Genomic DNA, 20,498 nt, shown 5'->3' with positions numbered 1-20,498 from the left:
GTGGTGATCGGCACTGTGTTAATTGGGAAATACTCTATGTCTTGTCTCGTCACAGACGATGACGTGATCGATGACGTCACATTAATTTAGAAATATTTACCGATAAAGAGTAATTGTATGAACCGCATTCATGAAAACCTGCAGACTTTCCTGTTTGCAGAATTTGTTACAACATTTTGACGATGGTGTGTCTGAAAGAGGCCTATATTAATGAACAAAATGCCTTTAAAGTTACGTTTGCACTCTGTGAAAGACTTACTAACAATGAAAATATATAGCGACATCCGGCAGTAAGTTGTGTCCTCTCTAAACTTGATGCCTTCGCCCGAAACGAGCTCAATATAAAGTTCTTTCAAAACTGTTGTGTATTGTGTTCCTAAAACCTTAGCTGGATATAACGTCGAAGAATATGTTCCCGTCTATGGCGTGATGGCATGAGCTGTCAGTCTGTATCAATAAACATATTAAACTATCGATACCATTCTCTCAATATTTAAGCAATCATTGGTTTAACCTCCTCAAACAATTTAATGTCTTCCGAATTGTTGTACACCCGAAGATGGCCCCAATTAAACAGTCCTTTTACCGCAATGACAAGGATGTATTAGTGGAATTGAAGGTGTCCCACGGGGGCCCAGCATGGTTGCAGTACCGAGCCGTTATCAACGCGGGCTCTCAGTCACAATGTGAACTGACACTCTCTATTGCCAGAACGTAGTCATAATGAAATAATATACCTTCGGACTCATATATAATTCACACACATTACGTCTGAGGAGTGACACGAGATGTGTGCTACCTCTCAACGTCACCCACGTCCATTACTAAGACACAATTCTCTTCCAGACGTTGTTGGTCATTGGTACTGTGTATGCCACTGAGAGTAACAAACATGGTCGTCTGAGTATACGTAAGAGCAATTCCATGTCCATCCAGATCATAGGTTAACAGAAAAACCAATACGACCAGAAGATGATATTTGTTTTCGGAAAGTATATATTATCAGAAGGGCCCTCCAGGAATGACCTCTGTCTGGTGGAAAGAGCGTCTGTCCTGAGAGCGGAAGGTGAGCTCTGCCATCCCCTGACGCGTGAAACCAAAATACGTTGAAAGATGGTACTTGTCAGGCGTACGGCATTAAAGGAATAAAAGAAGAACTTTCTGTTCGGTGTCAGTAAACTGTGTCTGAGTGGGGTGTCCGTATCAAACAAAGGCATGTTTTCTTAATGGGATAATAAAACAAGCATTAGTCCTGACTAGTACAGGTTCACATTCACACATCCACCAACACCATTACCACCACCCCCTCCCACTCCGCCATCTCAAAAATACACACGCAAATACACACGCACGCGCCCACGCACACGCACAACCATAGCATTGTGTAGGCAGAATTAGTCCAAACTAGGATAGACTGCCTCACACATATACTCCCCATCAAAAGTTTAGACTCACTAGTGTAGCCACTTACTTCAGTCAACTGTTCTGAACTAGATTTTGTAAAATAACCCATACAGTTTAAAGGAACTGTTTATCCATGAGCTGATGTATTGTAAAATAAATTCGTGACGTTGAAAAGTTTATTGTCATGTGTTCAATATAATGATGAAACTCTGTGAAAAATGGCGATTTTTTTTTTATCAAAACTTTACACCAAACGCAGCTGTTCACATGCACGATATTTGCACATGCTTTTCAGCAATTTGATGCATGGCCCTCGTGCAATTAATCTGCATAAGGTTTGCAGATGTTTCCCCCTATAACATATAGTGATTGATTTAAATAAGTCTAAACTTTTGATGGGTATATGTACGTGACTTTGGGGTAGCCAAATGGTGAAAAAAGATCGCTCGTTACACCAAAGATGTGGTTCGATTCCCCGAGTAGGTTCTATGTGTAAAGGCCATTTCTGCTGTCGTCCGAAGTGATATTGCTGGAATATTGCTACAGGTGGCCTAAAGCCATACTCACTACTACTGGACATGTGATGAAGCACTATGGTGTTCTGTACTGGGTCAGTTCTTCTCTTCTACCAGCGTGTTATGAAACATATTCAAACACTTACACCACATGGACGTGTTAGTTCAAATACTTGACGACGTTAAACCCAATTTCCCCTCACAGTCTCAGAACCCATGGATCGTGGTAATCAGGATCGGGACACTGGGACAGGTACCATCCTGATTAGCGTTGCTGCAATATTCTGAGATACCACGTGATTCTGTCTGTATAAACATTGCGCATAGTGATGATTTATGGGTTTACAACATATTTGCCACACTAATGCCTCCTCGTGTCAATCGTGAAAATCCGGGTTAGAATTGATCTTCAGCAACCAATGCTTGTCGAATGAGGGGACTAACGGGATCGGTGGATCAGGCTTGCTGACTTAGTTGACACATGTTATCGGTTCCCAAATGCGTAGATCGGTGCTCATGATGTTGATCACTGGATTGTCTGGTCCAGACTCGATTATTTACAGACCGCCGCCATATAGCTGGAATATTGCTCACTCATTCACTTTCTTATGGTTACTCAAATGTCCATATATCTTGCGGCGTAAAACTAAACTCACTCACCCATTCTGTCGCCATTACCACGAACAATTTAAACTAGTGGCATACTGCCACGTTTGTGTAGGATGTCATATTGGGTCATAGTGGCGTCATAGTGGCGTCATACTGGTGTCAGACTTTGTCATACTGTACCATACTATGTCATATTTGACTAATACTCATATATCATAACTCACCGCAGACCAGTGTTTGCAATACTTTAATTTGCCAGTTGGCCATCAGGGCCTGCTGGCGCCTGCAGGCTTTAAAATCTACATGCCCTGAATGAAATCTGCTGGCCCATTTTGTTAAAGCCAAACCAATAGAAACAAAATAGACTACACTGTACACAGTTTCACACCGTTTCTACAAAATCAATTAGCGAAGCCTATGACGCAGAGAGACGATTTATTTGTTAAAGACTGGTGTTGACATTCCCATGCGCTTTATTTTAGCGCTGAAATACCAGGGCGTGAAACTGTAAGCTATCGTAACATGATGGATCATGGATGGTTCCCAAACGTTCATAAGGAAAACAAGGGAAAGATTCCAGTAAAAAAAGAGAGAGATAATTTACTGAAGGCCACAAGAACCTGCAAATATTTAATAACAACCGGCGCTGGGCCTCCGGGCCGGCGATTATTTCGAAGGCTGCCTCAGATCGACAAAAATATCACAATATTATACAATTACATCACTAAAATAATTAACTTGACAGCGATGCACGAGCACAAAAAAACACGAACAACTTAAATGTTATTTACTTTATAGAAGTTGTTCATACCAGCAAATACAGATTCAAATACACCATAATAACACCGATACTTCCGCAAAAGGATACAAAATATGTGCTCAGCAAGCCTTACTATTACTCTGCACGTAACAGTAAATAAGGGAAGTCACGGAAACTGTAACAGATGTTTCACATCAGATCGTTCACATGACAAGAAAGGTTGGAAGTGCTTTTCCTCTGATGACGATACCAGATGGTGAACTGTTCAGAAGAGAGATGGATTTCAATGGATCTCATTCCACGTCCTTCAAGTAAAAGGCATCACTACAGAGACCCATATCACAGCCTACCCTTCTTGAACCGTCAAGATTCATCAATGTATTCAATATCCCCATGTGCTTACTATGTGCCAGAAACACAGCTTTTGACTGTAAGGTTCGTTCACCTTTCAAGTGGATTCAAAAGCCGAAATGTGGCCTGAACGGCACCGACAGCACTGAAAAGGAGAGACACGGCAAACTGCATTTTCCAAGGGCATTTGTACAAAAACCCTAAAGGTTAGTGAGAAATCCCTCGAGCAAGATTCCTTTAGTTGTGTGAGAGGTGTCACGTCGGAAACAGCCGTTAATCTCGTGGACAATCCGTCGTAAGACGGTAAGTGAGAATAGGCCCTCAATCACTTCAATGGAGAGCGCGGGTGTAAGAGCCTGGGATTTGGATTGGAGTGTTCTTGGGATTTCAACAAATCTGCATTTTTACCCTTCCACCGTGTAATATCGATTTAAATGCAAAAATGGGTGACGGGTTCTCACCTACTCATTGGAACGGGCATAACGATGTAGTCATCAAATTGAAGGTAGCATAGGGACAGAGATCTGGTAGGAATAGATCTTCCTTAGGAGCTTAATAAACAGCAATTACAGGTCATTGCATGCTATTCATTGTGGTAAACAATTTATTGCATTTAAATGGTCAAATAATTTAGACCAAGTTGTCTAATTCCTTCTACAACGTCACTTCATCTAGAGGCCAATATCATTAATGTTAAACGTATGCCACTATATAGTATATAGGCGATTTCGTACATCAACGCATACATGATTAATTCATATGCAATACTGTAGAATACTGATCTCGAGAAGTTGCGTCCAATTAAAGTTAAGCATGGGTGTAAGCGAAGAAGTGAAAGGTGGTGGATTTTACTGAGTGTAACTAGCCATTGGCATGCATTATCCTCATGTATAAGTTGTACAGAATGCAACCGAATATAGTCGGAATATTCAACTGTAACTTATCTACACCTACTTTAAGGTCAATTCAACATGCTCATCCCTATAATTACTTAGCCATTCGGAACGTGATAATACATAATGAACAATACCGGGTTAATCCACCAAAATCTCGTTACAATATAATTTTATACAGCTATATTTTGATTCCTATTGATTTCTTTACAACGTAATAATCTTTTATCGTCATGCCGAACAACGGATAACCCGATTCAAAGTAAAAAAATCTTCGAGATACCAATATTTCTCTGAAGGTATGGCAAGGTGCCATTTGTCCCATAAAAGTTTACTAAACCCATCACACTATCTCATTTAAGTGGTATGCAACATGAGGCTGGTACAATTTTTGACGAAAGGATGCTTTTCTCCAGTCCATTAAATGAACCTCTGGAAATTCCAAAAACCTTTCTGCATTGGTTAGAAGAGGATTCAATGGAACCATTCCGGTTGGTTTCTTTCTGTGGTGAGTACCATAAGGGAATCGAGAGAGACAAGGAGCAGGCACAGAGTACAAAGAAAATCTCTTTGGAGAATCATGTCTCATAGACCCTTGTGTCTTGTATTCCTGAGTCTCTAATTACCGTGTAATTATGGTAGTTCAACGACCGACCGGTAATCCCTCAGATTAACGGACTGTGAGAGTGGTACGTTTCCATCCGCCTATGTCTGCCGCTTGTCGCATATGTTCTGTTAGTATCCATTATTGTTGGAATCGCGCTGTCGGAAATAGCAGAACCCACTTATTCCATTTTTGAGCGTTGTGTTTTAATGTAGTGAGCTGTTTCAGGAGAGAATTGTTAACGCCGTAATGGAAGCATTAACGTCGCTGCAGAAATGTGTCACCAGTGACAGATCAGAAGGGATGTCAGGGCTTAGATACTGAGATTGTGTTACAGCTACTGTTTCATAACACGCTGGTACAAGATAAGGGGAGCAGTAGGGTTGCCCAGTGTATAAAGCGTTCGCTCGTCGTGCCGAAGACCCGGGTTCTATTCCCCATATGGGTACAATGTGTGAAGCCCATTTCTGGTGTCCCTCCCCGTGATATTGCTGGAATATTGCTAAAAGCGGCGTAAAAACAAACTATGTCACTCACTCACTACAAGAGAAGTGCTTCATCACATGTGGAATAGTAGTGAATGTGGATTTACGCCGCCTTTAGCAATATTCCAGCAATATCACGGCAGGGGACACCACAAATGGGCTTCACACATTGGGCTTCACACATACCCATGTGGGGAATCGAACCCGGGTCTTCAGTGTGACGAGCGGACGCTTTAACCACTAGCCCACTGCCCAGTTTCATCAGATGAGGTTAAGTTTACATCTACAGGGATACCAGTATGTATTGAAATAAAGTGTTTCAAGGTGATGGGAACATATATATAATTCTAGGACCAGAATAAGACTAAACTCACTCAAAATGTTTTAAAAGGGCAACAGGTTCAAAGAGGTTGAGGTGGTTCACACAAAGAGAAGAAACACGTCGATGATCCAGACTAGTCACCTGCGTTGGATTCGACCTGGTTAAGGCCTTTCTGCATAGCGAAACAGAATGCCAGCCTACCCTGTCGAGGGCCATGTGAATGGTAGAGGCTGTTTGGTTGGTTGGCTAGCGCCGCACTTAGCGGTCTGTAAATAATTGAATCCAGTGATCAACATCATGAGTATCGATCTACGCAATTGGGATACGATGACCACCCGATCCCGTTAGTCGCCCCTTTCGGCAAGCATGGGTTACTGAAGACCAAATATATCGCGGATCTTCACGGGTAGAATAGCAAAGGTAGTATGATAAGGTAAATATATGAACACCCAATTTAAGACATATTCATACGTTGACTATCTGAAAAATATGTTTTCAAGCAGTACAGTAAAAAAATGTCAAAGATATACGAAAGCAGGATCCGACTAAACCAATATAACAAACAACCACTTACTGACATATTCATCAACTGACTAACTGTTTACAGTAAACGTTTCACCCTTGTGCTAAAGCAGGATACAGCTCCAGCGGACTGGGATGACAGTAGTCTATCGCCCAGTCATGCTCAAGAACCATTACTGAACCTCTGGTGCTTCTATATGATGCGAGGCGGAGACACAGCCAAGTGGTTAAAGCGTTCGCTCGTCACTCCGAGGATCTGGCTTTGAGTCCAGACATGTATGAAGCCCATTTGTGGTGTCCCATCCTTGATATTGCTGAATTTTTCAAAAAAGCGACGTAAAATTCACTCTTTCACTATATCTGATGGTCCGAGGAAGGTAATTACGGATAGATGCTTAAACATTGAATCTCAAATGACCACTTCTTAAAATCTTTGCAGATAACCTCAAGCTGATTAGCATTTGATTCTCGTCATAGCAACGTTATTTTGAAAATCAATGCAGGAAGAGCTCAAGACACCTCTTGTACACTAACGCAACCTCTTCCAATGGGAGGACAATTTTAATACTAAGTACGTGTACACTGTACTGTTTGATACTAAGTACACTGTGCTGTTGTCACAGGACGACGCTGGAATCTCCGTTGCACGCTCTTGACCATAAAAGTAGCACACCTTCATTGTATATGGCTTGTCGACATTAATGACTCGGCAATTGAAAAGCAGTTAACCAACGTGATCATAAGGAGCTCGAACAATTCAATGTTCAACTGTTAGCCGTTGCACTCTAGTGAACACCAATGTTTAGTATCGACCGGTGATTTAACTTACTCATAATTGTTCATTTGAATGAAAATGTATATTTAGAAACTGTATGAATAGGTAAAAGTGATTTACAAAGGAAGCACCAGATTTGTATCACCAACGTAAATGCTCTCAAACTAGAAGCTTTGTGAGATGTAAATACCGAGAATGCTGTTGTGTTTACTAGTGAGGGTAATTCATAGGAAGAGGCTTGGGGAGAACTATTTCGGATTACAGTGAGTGAGTGAGTGAGTGAGTGGGATCAATATTTACGTCACATCACGGCGTAACAGGTTAATAAGGTAGGGAAATAAGCACTATGGCGAAACCTGTGACCACTGTTATGGTATTAACAAACCAAAAAACCATAATAGGGGCGAAGCAGGATTCGAACCTACAATCACAGACTTCTGAAGAGGCCAATCTACTCACCTCTGCACGGCGAATCGCAAGCCGATTGGGCCACCCGGCCTCCTTGCGTACTAGACACCACACAACATGGAAGTACAAAATACACATTGTGACATCGTCCCAGTCTTCTGTTTTGTACCGTTACGCCGAAGGCCCGGGTTCGATTCCCCACATGGGTACAATGTTTGAAGCCCATTTCTGGTGTCCCCCGCCGTGATGTTGCTGGAATATTGCTAAACGCGGCGTAAAACTATATTCACTCACTCACTCTGTTTTGTACGTCACCTCAAGCATCAGAGAAAGAGTTGGCGAAACAAAGATCAGGTAATCTAAGTCACATAGTTACTCGATTGCTTACATGTCATTGTAAGTCGATGAAGGAACGTACAATCTGTGTTTTGCCTGCCATCTACCCTATATTTACGTGCCACCGTAACACAGTTGAATTTTTTTCCGAGTGCGGCATCAAACAAAATTCAATTATTCTGCCACCTTGTTCATGTTATTTTCATAATTTTCCTTCGCTTCCAAGGTTTGCACATGTTTCCCCATAACATGAACATCAGCACCAGAAAATAACCATCCCGAGTATTCTCAGAATCAAGATTCCACTGGGAATAACGGTATTTTACATGACTTGGTTACAGAAAATCAGTGATGACAGGTTTGCGTCGAAGACTTACCTGCATTATGCGAATATTAATGCGTAAAAGCTATTCCCATTGCACATTCCTTCATTTATGTTGCCATTAATTTGTGGGAAGCGTGCCAAACACATCTGCATCCGTGGGGATGTCATTAAACCCACCTCCACGCCTATGATCTCTAACGAGAAGAATATGATGACTACAAAGATGTGGTTCATATGTTACCAGCTGTGAGGACCTGTCATGCTTCCATGGTGTGTATTTACATCGTGTATAGCGTCGTAAAGAAAACAGATGAGTAGAACCAGGCTCTGCTAGGGTTATTGGGTGCCACAAATATCACTGCAGTTTAAACCAGATTAATTAATATAGAGAATGAGTGAGTGAGTTTAGTTTTAAGCTGCTTTTAGCAATATTCCAGCAATAACACGGCGGGGACACCGGGAATGGGCTTCAAACATTATACACATGTGGGGAATCGAACTCGGGTTTTCGGCGTGACGAGTGAACGCTTTAACCACTAGGCTACCCCACCGACCCATAAAAGGGTTAAAGAACTGTATTGTAAAGATGTAACGTTTAATTGGATATTTAAACAAAGAACCGAAACAGCTCAGTCTTAAATTACAACTTAAAATTCCAACCAAAAAATCGGATATGGTTGATGTCATTGTTGAAGTGTAAGCCTATGGTATGCAAAATGGCAAAAAAAAGCCCAAACAAAATATACAAATCAGACACACTGAAACAAATATACAAATACCACACGGAGTTGTCTGTGTATCCAAACAGCCTGACGGCGTCGTATTTCGTTTCGTGTTTGTTTTGTTGTTTAGTGAATAAAGGTTATGGTATGAGTTCAAATTTGAACCACGTAAGTTTGAATATTTTCTGCTTGAAAATGCTTTGGAGAGCTATCGTCTAACCAAATGAAATGCGTAAATCGATAAATGCGATTACTTGAATATGTTAACAGAGAGTAACAGTAGCAATGTATTCCAAGATACGATACAGCACACTTAACGCACGAGTGACTACTGTTTGCAAGCTGCATCAGTTGAGAGAATGCATTACCATCCCAGCTTTGTATCGGCACGTCCCTGATAGTTGATATATTTGATATCCAAAGAAGCTCAATGTATAGTTTATCTCGGCAGACCTTTAATATTGAAGCAGCTTTAACGTGTGATATGACCTTTACACTCAGCTTGTTTCGAATTACGGATAATTCTATGTGTTCCAAAGCACCAGGAAGTCACGGGAGATGCATGCCTCATACATAACCAAGAAATACTGATCCCTCGCCCACACTCACTAGTTCATTATGAATAAAGTCCTCCACCTAAGGTATGAAATAACGACAATTTGTCATCTTCCCGGCAGACACTGCGCCGATAGATGTAATTACATTGTACTAGTCTATATGTCAGCAATGAGAAGCATTATCTGGTTAGTCCAAGATAGGGTACACATACGCTTGGGACTTTGTCCACGGAGCGATTTATTCTTTAAAATATAGTAATTCCCTTGACCCAAAAGTCATCAATATTTGATGGACGTGGAATGAAACAGTGCTACAAACATTTCCCTAGATATTCCTCTCACAAATATCGTCGAGCACAATACATTTGAATAAACGTAGACGAATTCAAGGATGTGTGTATAGAAGTAAAATATGTTTACCTTGCATCAAACATTTATAGAGAACAGTGGCGTGGAAATAAATACACTATACATGATGCAAGGATTTGCTGTATTTTTTTTGGAGCGGCTTAATCGGTTGACTCGCACTGTTCTGTAGGCATAGGTTGGTACAAGTGGTTTGGTGGTCCAAAGTACGCACTGCTCTGCAGTCCAAGGCATTGGCAAGTTTGTGGTTCAAGGCACATGTGGGTCGGCAGTCCAAAGCACGGGTAGGTCTGACGCCAAATACAGGGGTTAACGTTGTAGATCTGTAGATCCAGGCTTGGGTAGGCGTGCAGTCCAAGGAACGGATTATCTGTGGACTTAAGCACAGACGGATCCAATGCACAGGTAGATCTGTGACGCAAGTAATGGATAAATCTGTAGGTTTAATCTGTGGTCCATAGTACGGATCTATTTGTGGTCCAAGTACTACTGATTTGTCTGTTGTCCAATGCATAGGCAAATGTGTGATTCAAGGAATGGACGGGTCTGTAATCCCATGCGTTGGTTGGTCTGTGTTCCCATGCGTCGGCTGGTCTGTGTTCTGCGTTGGCTGGTCTGTGTTCTGCGTTGGCTGGTATGTGGTTCTGTTAAAGTTATGCAAGTCAAGCTGCATCACCTAGGTCACATGGCCGCTTTGCATTCAGATGTCATAAGAACACAACGACTGATGTGGATAAAAACTCCACCTTTCAAACCTTATCAGGAAGTGCAGATTAAATATAGTCAGTGAAGTTATGGAAACTGCACTTACATCATACAACTGTAAATAATTGAGTATAATCCAGGGATCCTGGCAGTTCCTAGCTAATCCACCACGGTTCACTAGATACACAATGCCCACATGATCGCCTAATTCTCATATAAGCTCGTCAAATGCATGGGGTACTTAAGACATATTTTTACAGAGGCCAATGTTATCACACTGAAGCAAAGGTGCACAAAGAGAGCAATGAGCGTCTACTTTCATATACAGCTGGAGTCGTGGAATGCTATTTTGAAAGTGAGTTTGTAATATAACACATGTTCAATAAACGCTCTTTAATTCTGAGACTAAAAATGCATTTATCAACCAAAACTGGCTTCCACGGGATACATCGCCTGGATGAGATCAAGCGACTATTGGTTACCATTACCATTACATTATATCACTGTATACCTGTCTGCCACTGAAGCTGTTTTGCTATACCGAGATGTAGACAGAGAGAGATGTATGGCCAAACAAATACCTGTGCCTCATCCACATCCGCTCGATCTAAGTGGATAGAATCAACCACCAAATGTATGATAAAACAGTTTGTTATTTGTTCCGGCGCAGACTCAACAAGTGGATGCTATGGGACCTGTAAATGAAGTTACGTCGTTACTGGACATGCAAGTACAATTCGTGTGGTCATCCCATCACGTTTTAACGGCAACGTCGGCATCAGTGCATACAGAACGTCTGAGTGATCATTATACCACGGCCAACCAGCATTCAAACACACTGTTCAGATACGTATAGCAAACAACATCGTTCTCATCACAACAACGCTTCACCTACAGTTCAAATTTACCGATATCCAAACCATTCGTTCGTGTTCAACCTCATCGCATTGCTGTTAGGAATGTGAAACCCTGAAGATAGCAATAATTAGACCCATTTACTTCATAAACGCCATTTGCCGTTGAACGTAATAGGGGTATTAATTCAGAAATGAACCGCCACCCACTGGATGAATTCCTCTACGAAAGTTGAGATCAGTTATTAAATAAAATGCAGTAATACAATAACAAGGCATAGTAGCCTTCTGTAATCCGATAACGGTACTGTGCGAACCCGTTATGTGTGGTCAAACATGTGCACGATGTGTAACGGAAGGAGCGCATAGGACAGTCTTATCCAATCAGATATGCAGCTCTCATAAATCATCATCGTGGTTGCGAGTAATTGCTGGGGCAATGCTTCTCGTGTAGCTGGAAACATGCACTTAAGGGATGAGCAGCTTCATATCACTAAGCTGGTGTTCGTCTGGAGAATTGACAGGAACCCGAAACCGTATTGTTGTCCTTTGGGACATGATTACTGTAACATGCGTGCTCGTTAACGCTTATTGAGTTTTGCTTTCAACCTCCAGGCTCGTTTTCACTATTCGAAAATTGTTGTCCAATATTTGACACTCGAGACTGCTTCAACACATGTCAACAGAATTATATTTGGATCTAATAAAGGATGTTTCACTGTTGCAGATATGAATGTTCAATGTTTAGTGTGTTCCTACAGGATTCATTTCGGCAGTCGTAACACATGTTGATTCATTGTCCCTAAAAACAATTCTTCGTTTGAGTGTTCGTGTATACCATTTGGAAGTTAACAATATCCCTAATTATACAGATACGGGCGAAGGGCGGTGGGGTAGCTTAGTGGTTAAAGCGTCGGCTCGTCACGCCTAAGACCCGGGTTCGAATCCCCACATGGGTACAATGTGTGAAGCCCATTTCTGGTGTCCCCCGCCTTGATGTTGCTGGAATATTGCTAAAAGCGGCGTAAAACCAAACTCAGTCAGTATACAGATACACTGTCATGTTCTCACATGGTATTAATAACAACGCCTAGACTCAATCAGAGCATTGGCACCACACTGTATGGCACAGTCTCCCTTTAACGTCGTATGCACACATTTCAATGTTAGATTCTGAATTGATTGTTGTTGGTGAATTGCTTTTCATATTGTTTTTGTTCGTTATTTCCTCGAGGAGGATGTCGGTTGGGGCCATGGATTAGGATTGCAATCATGATAATACTGGCTATTCATAAAGCGCCTGCTTCCACGCACTTGTTCCTGCTCAAAGCGCTAACGCATTACTACCCCGGAAAACCCAAGCTGCCTGTGAGGCGCTAGTACGTTACAGTCATATGACTTCTCACAGCGGGTACCTACTGACTGCTGGGTGAACAGAGGCAATTCATGAACAAAACAGTTTCACTTGCCTGAGGTGAGATCACATGTATCACATGTGCTTCATTATGGGGCAGGACTTCAGTCCTAGAAACTCTCAGGAGTCAAGCTGCCAAACACGGTCACCCATCCAAGGACTCCCCGCGCGTAACGTTGCTTAACTTCAACTGCTTTGTGACTTGGGATCTATGCATAGGACCACACACCACCACAATAACATGTCACAACTCTCAGATACGATTCGCAAGTGACGTGCACGTGAATGTTACGACTATAAAGTGCAATTCCTTGTGCCTCTTTCATATTAGATGACAAAGTGATTTAACAGATATCCAGATCCAACTCATACAAGCCAAATATACAACAAAAGGTCCTTGAACTCATTAGTCATCGGTACAGTGCGAACAAGTTAATGACACACGATCTCATGACCATTAGAGCTTCAAGCCTATCCAACAATACCCCACGTGTCAGGTAGAAGCCTATGTGGTATGCTTGTGAACCATCTCCTACCTGTCCCAGATTGGCCTCATAATCCACACGTATTGTAGCCATAGCTGTTAAAACTACACCATCTGTGAAGGGGAAATTATGTTCAGATTTTGTCCCCGAGTCGTGGTATAATCGTGCTTGACTAGAAGGCAGATATAACCCCGGACGATAAAGGGATTTGTTCCCATTGTTGCCAAAGCTTTCCATTTCAACAGGTGGTCACCTATCTCGACATACATTCAAATATATGAAACGTGTTTATCAGATGCTAAAGTGTGTCAAATTTCAGACTGCTCTATTCACGTATATTCCAACGGTTGATCCTTTTAATTAAATTGTGTATTTCAGATTGTAAGTTTAAAAAGTTGTTTTGTTACATATTAAATACGTTAATCCCTTTGGTAATATGTGACAGCTTGATCTATACTTAGGCAATATTTAGACTGTGCTTTTACTGCAGTCGGTATTAACATACATTTTTATGGCCAAATTGTATAATGGAGAGTTCTCTTTAGAAAGGATTATCTTGCCTAGTTTGTATCCTATCCTTTGTTGTGCAAAGTTTAGTTTGGGAAGGTTCATGATTAATGACCTTGTCATGCCATTACAGAAGAAGCTAACAGATCTTGTTCTTGTGACCTCCCCTTACACCTGTTAACTGTTAGATCGGCATTCTGGAAGTTGGTGAGTCATTAATGAAGCAAACAACTTTATGGATGACAACTTATTGCTATTGCGTAGAATGACCTTTAGCTTGATGAAGGTGTACGGATCCACACCGAAACGTCGCTCTATGCAATAAACAAGAATCTGTTATTCATAACGTTATTTTCATCATTGTCTCCATACACTGTATGGGGATTTATGCTTCATGGAATAATGGGTAATGCATCTAAGGATCATATAAGAACGTCGTCATTCGAGCATATTTCACCTCCCAGAAGCCGATTCCGTGGTGTAGTGATTAGAGCGTCCACTAGGAGAGCGGAAGATCGCGGGTTCGATCCCCGGCCAAGTCATACCAAAAGACGTTAAAATATGGTATTTGTTGGTCCCTGCCTGCCTGTAATGGGTACAACAAGGACTGGTCGGCTCGGAGTCTGAGTGGGGTATTCATGCTAGTCAGTGAGTTGGCACTATAGTCTGGGCTAGTACAAACAGCCACACATACAGACGCATGCACGTGGTCATATGAGCGAAATATTCTTAAGTACGACGTTAAACCCCATTTCACCTCACCTAACCTCACCTCACATCACCTCCAATCATTTTTAGGAGGATCTACACAAACATGATGCTGATCTTTAGAAGAACCGTTAAGCCGGACGCTTTTATTGGATTCTTCCAAATAAACAATCTAACCCTACGGCCAACTCCATCAGTTGTAATGGTGTTATAGATATGTCCAGCAATTAGAGGTTGAAATACATGATACTGGTCGTAACACCGTTTGTCTGTGCATTTGTGCCGTCCGTATAAGTACAATTGCTATATCCCTTCCGGCGACACAGAACCAATCAAGAAGATACACGAGTACCCAAGTGTGTGTTCAAGAGGATCAAGGTTAAAACTTGCTGTAGGGGAATTGTTCTAATCAAGACTGTAGTACGCAATAGTTTCATGTCCGCTGATGCAGAACGAGGCTGCTGAACCCAAGAGCAGGTATATACGAATCCCACTGGTTGAATGCTGATAATGCTCCATAATTTATATTAGTAATATGTTATTACTCAGTAAGGCGGTTGATGCAGGTTTAAACAAAAAATGAAAAGAAGAATAAAAGAAGACTAAAAAAATGTACAGTAAAAAAAGTAAGGCATATTATTTGTAGAGTGGGTAAGACGATTTCATGAATAATGAAACTATGTTCTGTAAATAACTAAAGTTGCTTTTTTTCCCTCGAAATTGATTTTCAGACATAAAAGCATAACGTTACATGTACTTGGGGAAATGAATAAAACTGGGATGAATTGTGACTTTGCTTCTGACTACATAAACAGTGGACGATAATGAGAAGCTTGGGATTTAACGTAATTTTGGTTTAATCCTTCGCGTTGATTGACATCCCACTGTGACGCAGGACAGGATCTTTTGCCAACCCTATCTGACAAAGGAAATAACATGAAAATGAAATTTATATCCTTCAGTTTGAGTTAGAATTAAACGCTTATTGTAACTATCTCTCGGTCATAATACGTGGTGTTGAGTGTTAAAGAAAAGCCTTTGGGGATACACGTTGTCGTCGTTTATAATGGAGAGAGCGTCGTCACAGAAGTGGGACATAACCTCCGTGGTGCAATAGATAGGGTGTTTGCCAGGGAAGCGGAAGGTCGGAATTCGATCCCTGGCCGCGACATGGCAAAAGACATAGAAAGTTACAAGATGCTAATTGTTGTTACCTTGCCTTGCGTTAGACGTATATGAAATAAGACGAGTCAGTATATTGTGTCTTACTGTGTTTTACATGTTAACACAGTTGCATGGAATCACCCTGCACCGGCGTTCGGTCGCACCAGCACATGTTGCATGACGTCGCTTTATAAGTGCAATGATCGTGAACGCGGCCGTGAGCCCATTTCACTCCACCTTACCTCACGTCCCAAAGGCTGACATCACCTCACCTCACTTCACCTCACCTCACTTCACCTCACCACACCTCACCTAACCTCACCTCATCACCTCAGCACGCGTCACCTCACCACACCTCACTTCACCTCAGATACGTGTGCCTACGTTTAATGAACGTCAGCCATTCATCGTATTCAGAACAGGTCCTTTTAAATAAATGTGCAGAAGGAGCGAATTAAGTGTTGAAGCCGTGTGCACTGGCGCTTCCACGAGTAGTTAAGTTGTTAACGACGTGTCAACCTAATTAATACAGGAGAAGGCACAGGAGGACGCAAGTTGTAGGCATTTGCCACTTTGACTAACCACAAAACTTGGGTACCGTCTCATCGGCTTTATCTCGACTGTTCAGCTAAAAATACTCCCATGGACTCAAGTCATCGAATGGTACACGATGACGTATTTTTATCAAGGAGAATCAGGGAGCAGCGGATCCTGCCACTACTAATGGACGTTAATCTGCACATCATAATAGCATTTTTCGACAATTTTATCTCATTATTAACATATCGTCATCTTTCTTTTTAACGGACAGTAATGACGAATCGACAGAGGCAATAAATCATATATTAAGAACAAGGACAAAAGAAACCAAGCAACTTACCTGTAAGTAGTGAATAGCCTTGCACATCTCGTGTCCGAGTGGCCAGTTGGTAGTAACATCAGAAATAACAGTAGGTGGCAGGCATATCAAGATAACCAAAAAGTCCGCTAGAGCCAGGTTGACTAGGAAAAGGTTCGTCGCAGAGCGCATCCGGTGGTTCCTCCATACCGCAAACCACACCAACAGGTTCCCCACAGTACCCATAACGAATACGCATGTTGACAGCAGGAGGATGATCCAGATGAAAGGCTTTGTCTGCCATGATTCTAGTTCAGAGTAGTCTTCTGTTGTGTTAATAGCAGAAGCATTGTAGGAATCCTGCGTTGAGTTCGGGTAGATCATTTCAATCACTTCATCGTAATGCTGTTTTCCGTGCATTTGGAATGATTTGCTTCGTTCTATTCCACGAACAAAAGAAATTCACCGGTCTCCAAATGATAAGTCAATATGGCCTTGCTATAAAACTATATGTATAACTTTTATAACAAATAATGCTTACCCATCAATGTTTGTTTAACGGACACGTACGTAACCATTTCAACAAACTTTGACAAGCATCGGTCCTTGACAAACACATAATTGATTTAAGAATCCAAAGAGGGACACGCAATCAAGCCTTCACACATACACGGTATTTGCTACAATACGGTAATAGTCCATGAGGTATTGACTGTTGGGCAGAACACTATCTAATAGAATGTACGCACTGCTCTCGCTGAAGCCTACACTGCTAATACGCTCGCTCAATACTGTTCTATGCAGACTGGCGCTTTATCATACATTACCCCAGCACCCAATGGATACAGTCGCCTTCTTCTGCTTCCTCAGATGCCGGGATGACGGTCTGGGGCTGTGATTGGTCCAATGAGGATGGATTTCATCGTGCTGGGATGGGACCAACGAGTGGGATTGAAAGTCGTGATATCTTCTTTGCCTTCTGTTACAACAAACTGGTTCGATAGGCTGCCCACAGGTGGTGAGAGCATAGAGGAGCCTGTATAAAGGATACGTTTATGTAATGATTGAATTGATCGGAATATGTGTTGCTTAAAAACTTATCCCCCACACATAACGGGAACGTGTTGGTCTTATTTTGCATAGAGCATGATTTGATCAATATGAACAACACGATTGTTTTGAACATGCGTGTTGCCGGAGCGAGGGGTGTGTGTTCCAATTTTGTTTTCATATTTAGGTCGCAAACAATTATTTTGCCTGAAATGTCTTCAATGAAATATAATGAGTTTGTTTATTACTTTTTTATTGTTAAGGTTCTGGTTTTGTTTCTCTTTTTTTCCAAACACTGTTGGGTTGGGTAACAGATGGGAGAAATATACAGCTTTCATACTGAGTATTCGATATATCACAAACACGTAATATGGCACAGATGGAGTAGCCTGCTCGAATAATCTACACACTACAAATACATATTGGAAAAGGGTCAATCGTATCCGAAATGTAGTTTGTAATGTGTTGATTCAGTTGGGGAGTGGCGTAATTTCCGTTTTGGTAATATTAAATGTGAAAAATAAGTTTCTTAGTACTTTTAATGTCAGATGCTGACATTATGTTTCTTAGTACTGGTAATGTTAAAAGCTGATATCATGCTTATTAGTACAGTTAATGAAAGTTGAGGATATCATATTTCTTAGTACTGGTAATGTAAGTTGTGGATATCATGTTTCCCAGTTCTGGTAATGTGAGTTGAGGATATCATGTTTCCCAGTACTGGTAATGTGAGTGGTGGATATCCTGTTTCCCAGTTCTGGTAATGTGAGTTGTGGATATCATGTTTCTTAGTACTGGTATTGTAAGATGCGGATAACATATTTCTAAATCTCTATCATATCAATAATCATCTTCTTTTTTCAAAATGAGCATCACAATATAACAACTACCATTTCCCACCGCAACATAACTGATAAAACCGCGGAACAACAGAAAATGATATCACGCCGACAACCAAATCTCTCAATGCCACAGAGCACAACACCACAACAAATTCACGCCACGCGTTTTAGCCTTGTTGTATGATTCAACAGAGATATGATAACAGTGGCCAACTCTGTGAAGAGAGTGGGTCAATGTTGCCGACAGCGTTATAGTGGAATTAACATAACCTCATGTCATAGATGGAAACCTATGTGAGTTAAATGTATGACACCATACGTCAATACATGTTCATTACGCAGTATATATCAATTAACTTTTCTCCAGCTGTTTCAACAGGGACAGTAGCCTACGGGTGTTCATGACAGGGTAATTATAACCAATGACGCTATATTACAGATGAAGGTAGCTGCACCTATTTGGTACTAGGGCGGCGATGGGGAAGCCTAATGGTTAAAGCGTCCGCTCGTCACGCTGAAGACTCGCGTTCGATCCTCCGCCGTCATATTGCTGAAATATTGCTAAAAGCGGCGTTAAACCTTACTTACTCACTCACACACTGGTACTAGGGTCGTTACCACTGTAAGCAGTTCTTCAATTGTGTTCGTTCGTCAATCTGAGTCTTCCCAGGGGAATATTATGTGGAACTAATTTAGTTAAGGAGTGATTTATTGTGGAAGGACCAAAATCATAATTATATAGAGCAATATAGAACTCTCTCACACACACTCACATACTCAGACACACACACACACACATACATACCACATACATGTACACCGTTGCAACGTTAAACATTATTTAGATTAAAGCGAACTTAATGACAATTATGCATGACTTGCCACCTCTTTGAAAAGTTCCTCCATTCCCGTCCCCTGCCCCCTAATCTCTCTCTTTAACTCCGCCCTCCCCTCTCACCGTCTCTCTCTCTCTCTCTCTCTCTCTCTCTCTCTCTCTCTCTCTCTCTCTCTCTCTCTCTCTCTCTCTCTCGTCCGTTGCCGTTCAGATTAACAAAACAAATACAGCAGTTAATTTCCACGAGTGTCAACAGCGCAGTGAGAGCGAGCCGTCATGACGCGGATACGGGCTTTACAAAGTCACAATGCCAGATCCTTTTCCCCCGCAATCTTTTCACATAAGAAATACCAGTCTACGTTACATCATTTATGTGTCAAATCCTTGACTAGAACGTCTTTGGCATCAATAGCAGTGGGAACTGAGCGTAGGTTTCCAAGTCTATTGACCAGGTCACAGACCCAGCAGCATTGTAGGAAACGTCTTCGACTGTGCAACGTTGGCAACATCGTAACTTCTGCTATTCAGTGATACAAACGGCCGAGATAGCTTCCATCACCATATCCCAAGATGTAACCAAGACGTCCCTATAGCGGCGCTTATAAGGTTTGACGGTCATTTCCTTGGAACAAAAGGCCCCTTTGGTCACCATACTGCGGACTCTGACAGTCCAGAGGTGCAAATATACAGTTACGCGATTACGGTCCTCTTTAGTTACAACAACAGGGGTTCATTTCGCAAGGGGACATTGTCAGACGTCACGACATCACGTAGGGCACGTTCTCTTTTCTACGCCAGTTTAGTTTGAGTAGAACGTGAATGATTGGTCGGGTGGTTTGTTGGCTAACGCCGCACTCAGCAGTATTCCAGATATATGGCGGCGGTCTGTAAATAATCAAGTCTGCACTAGACAATATAGTGATCAACAGCATGAACATCGATCTGCACAGTTAGGAAACGATGACATGTGCCAACCAAGTCAGCGAGCCTGATCACCCGATCCCGTTAGTCGCCTCTTACGACAAGCATGGGTTGCTGAAGATCAATTCTAGCCCGGACCTTCACGGGTAGAACGTGAATGAAAGCTGCATCAATACTGACATTGATCAGAGAAAACAATTTCCTTACAGTAACAACACACG

At 41.7% G+C, this 20,498-nt stretch overlaps 1 protein-coding gene and 1 long non-coding RNA gene across 5 annotated transcripts in view; both read right to left on the bottom strand.

Annotated features, from left to right (window-relative positions):
- Window positions 1–17,576, bottom strand: part of LOC124254352 (orexin/Hypocretin receptor type 1-like) — a 74,186-nt gene extending 56,610 nt beyond the window's left edge. For 2 of the 4 annotated variants that reach the window (XR_006892463.1, XR_006892464.1), the window contains exon 1: window positions 16,672–17,575. Coding sequence is in view for 1 of the 4 variants with exons in the window: in XM_046688274.1 (XP_046544230.1) it covers window positions 16,672–17,049 (378 nt within the window). In the remaining 3 variants the exon portion in view is untranslated. Of the gene's footprint in view, window positions 1–16,671 lie in introns of all 4 variants that reach the window. The other 2 variants (XR_006892462.1, XM_046688274.1) reach the window with 2 other exon arrangements.
- LOC124254353 lies at window positions 1,637–14,243 on the bottom strand. The gene is made up of 3 exons (XR_006892465.1): window positions 14,102–14,243; window positions 9,741–9,744; window positions 1,637–1,646 (listed from the first exon to the last, which is right to left on the bottom strand). It is a non-coding gene; the product is annotated as an uncharacterized LOC124254353 (long non-coding RNA).
- Window positions 17,577–20,498: the final 2,922 nt, after the last annotated feature.

This window comes from Haliotis rubra, unplaced genomic scaffold, assembly GCF_003918875.1.
Source record: "Haliotis rubra isolate DU_JTF1 unplaced genomic scaffold, ASM391887v1 Scf571, whole genome shotgun sequence".
Taxonomy (NCBI): domain Eukaryota; kingdom Metazoa; phylum Mollusca; class Gastropoda; order Lepetellida; family Haliotidae; genus Haliotis; species Haliotis rubra.
This window is presented reverse-complemented; position numbering and strand designations above follow the sequence as displayed.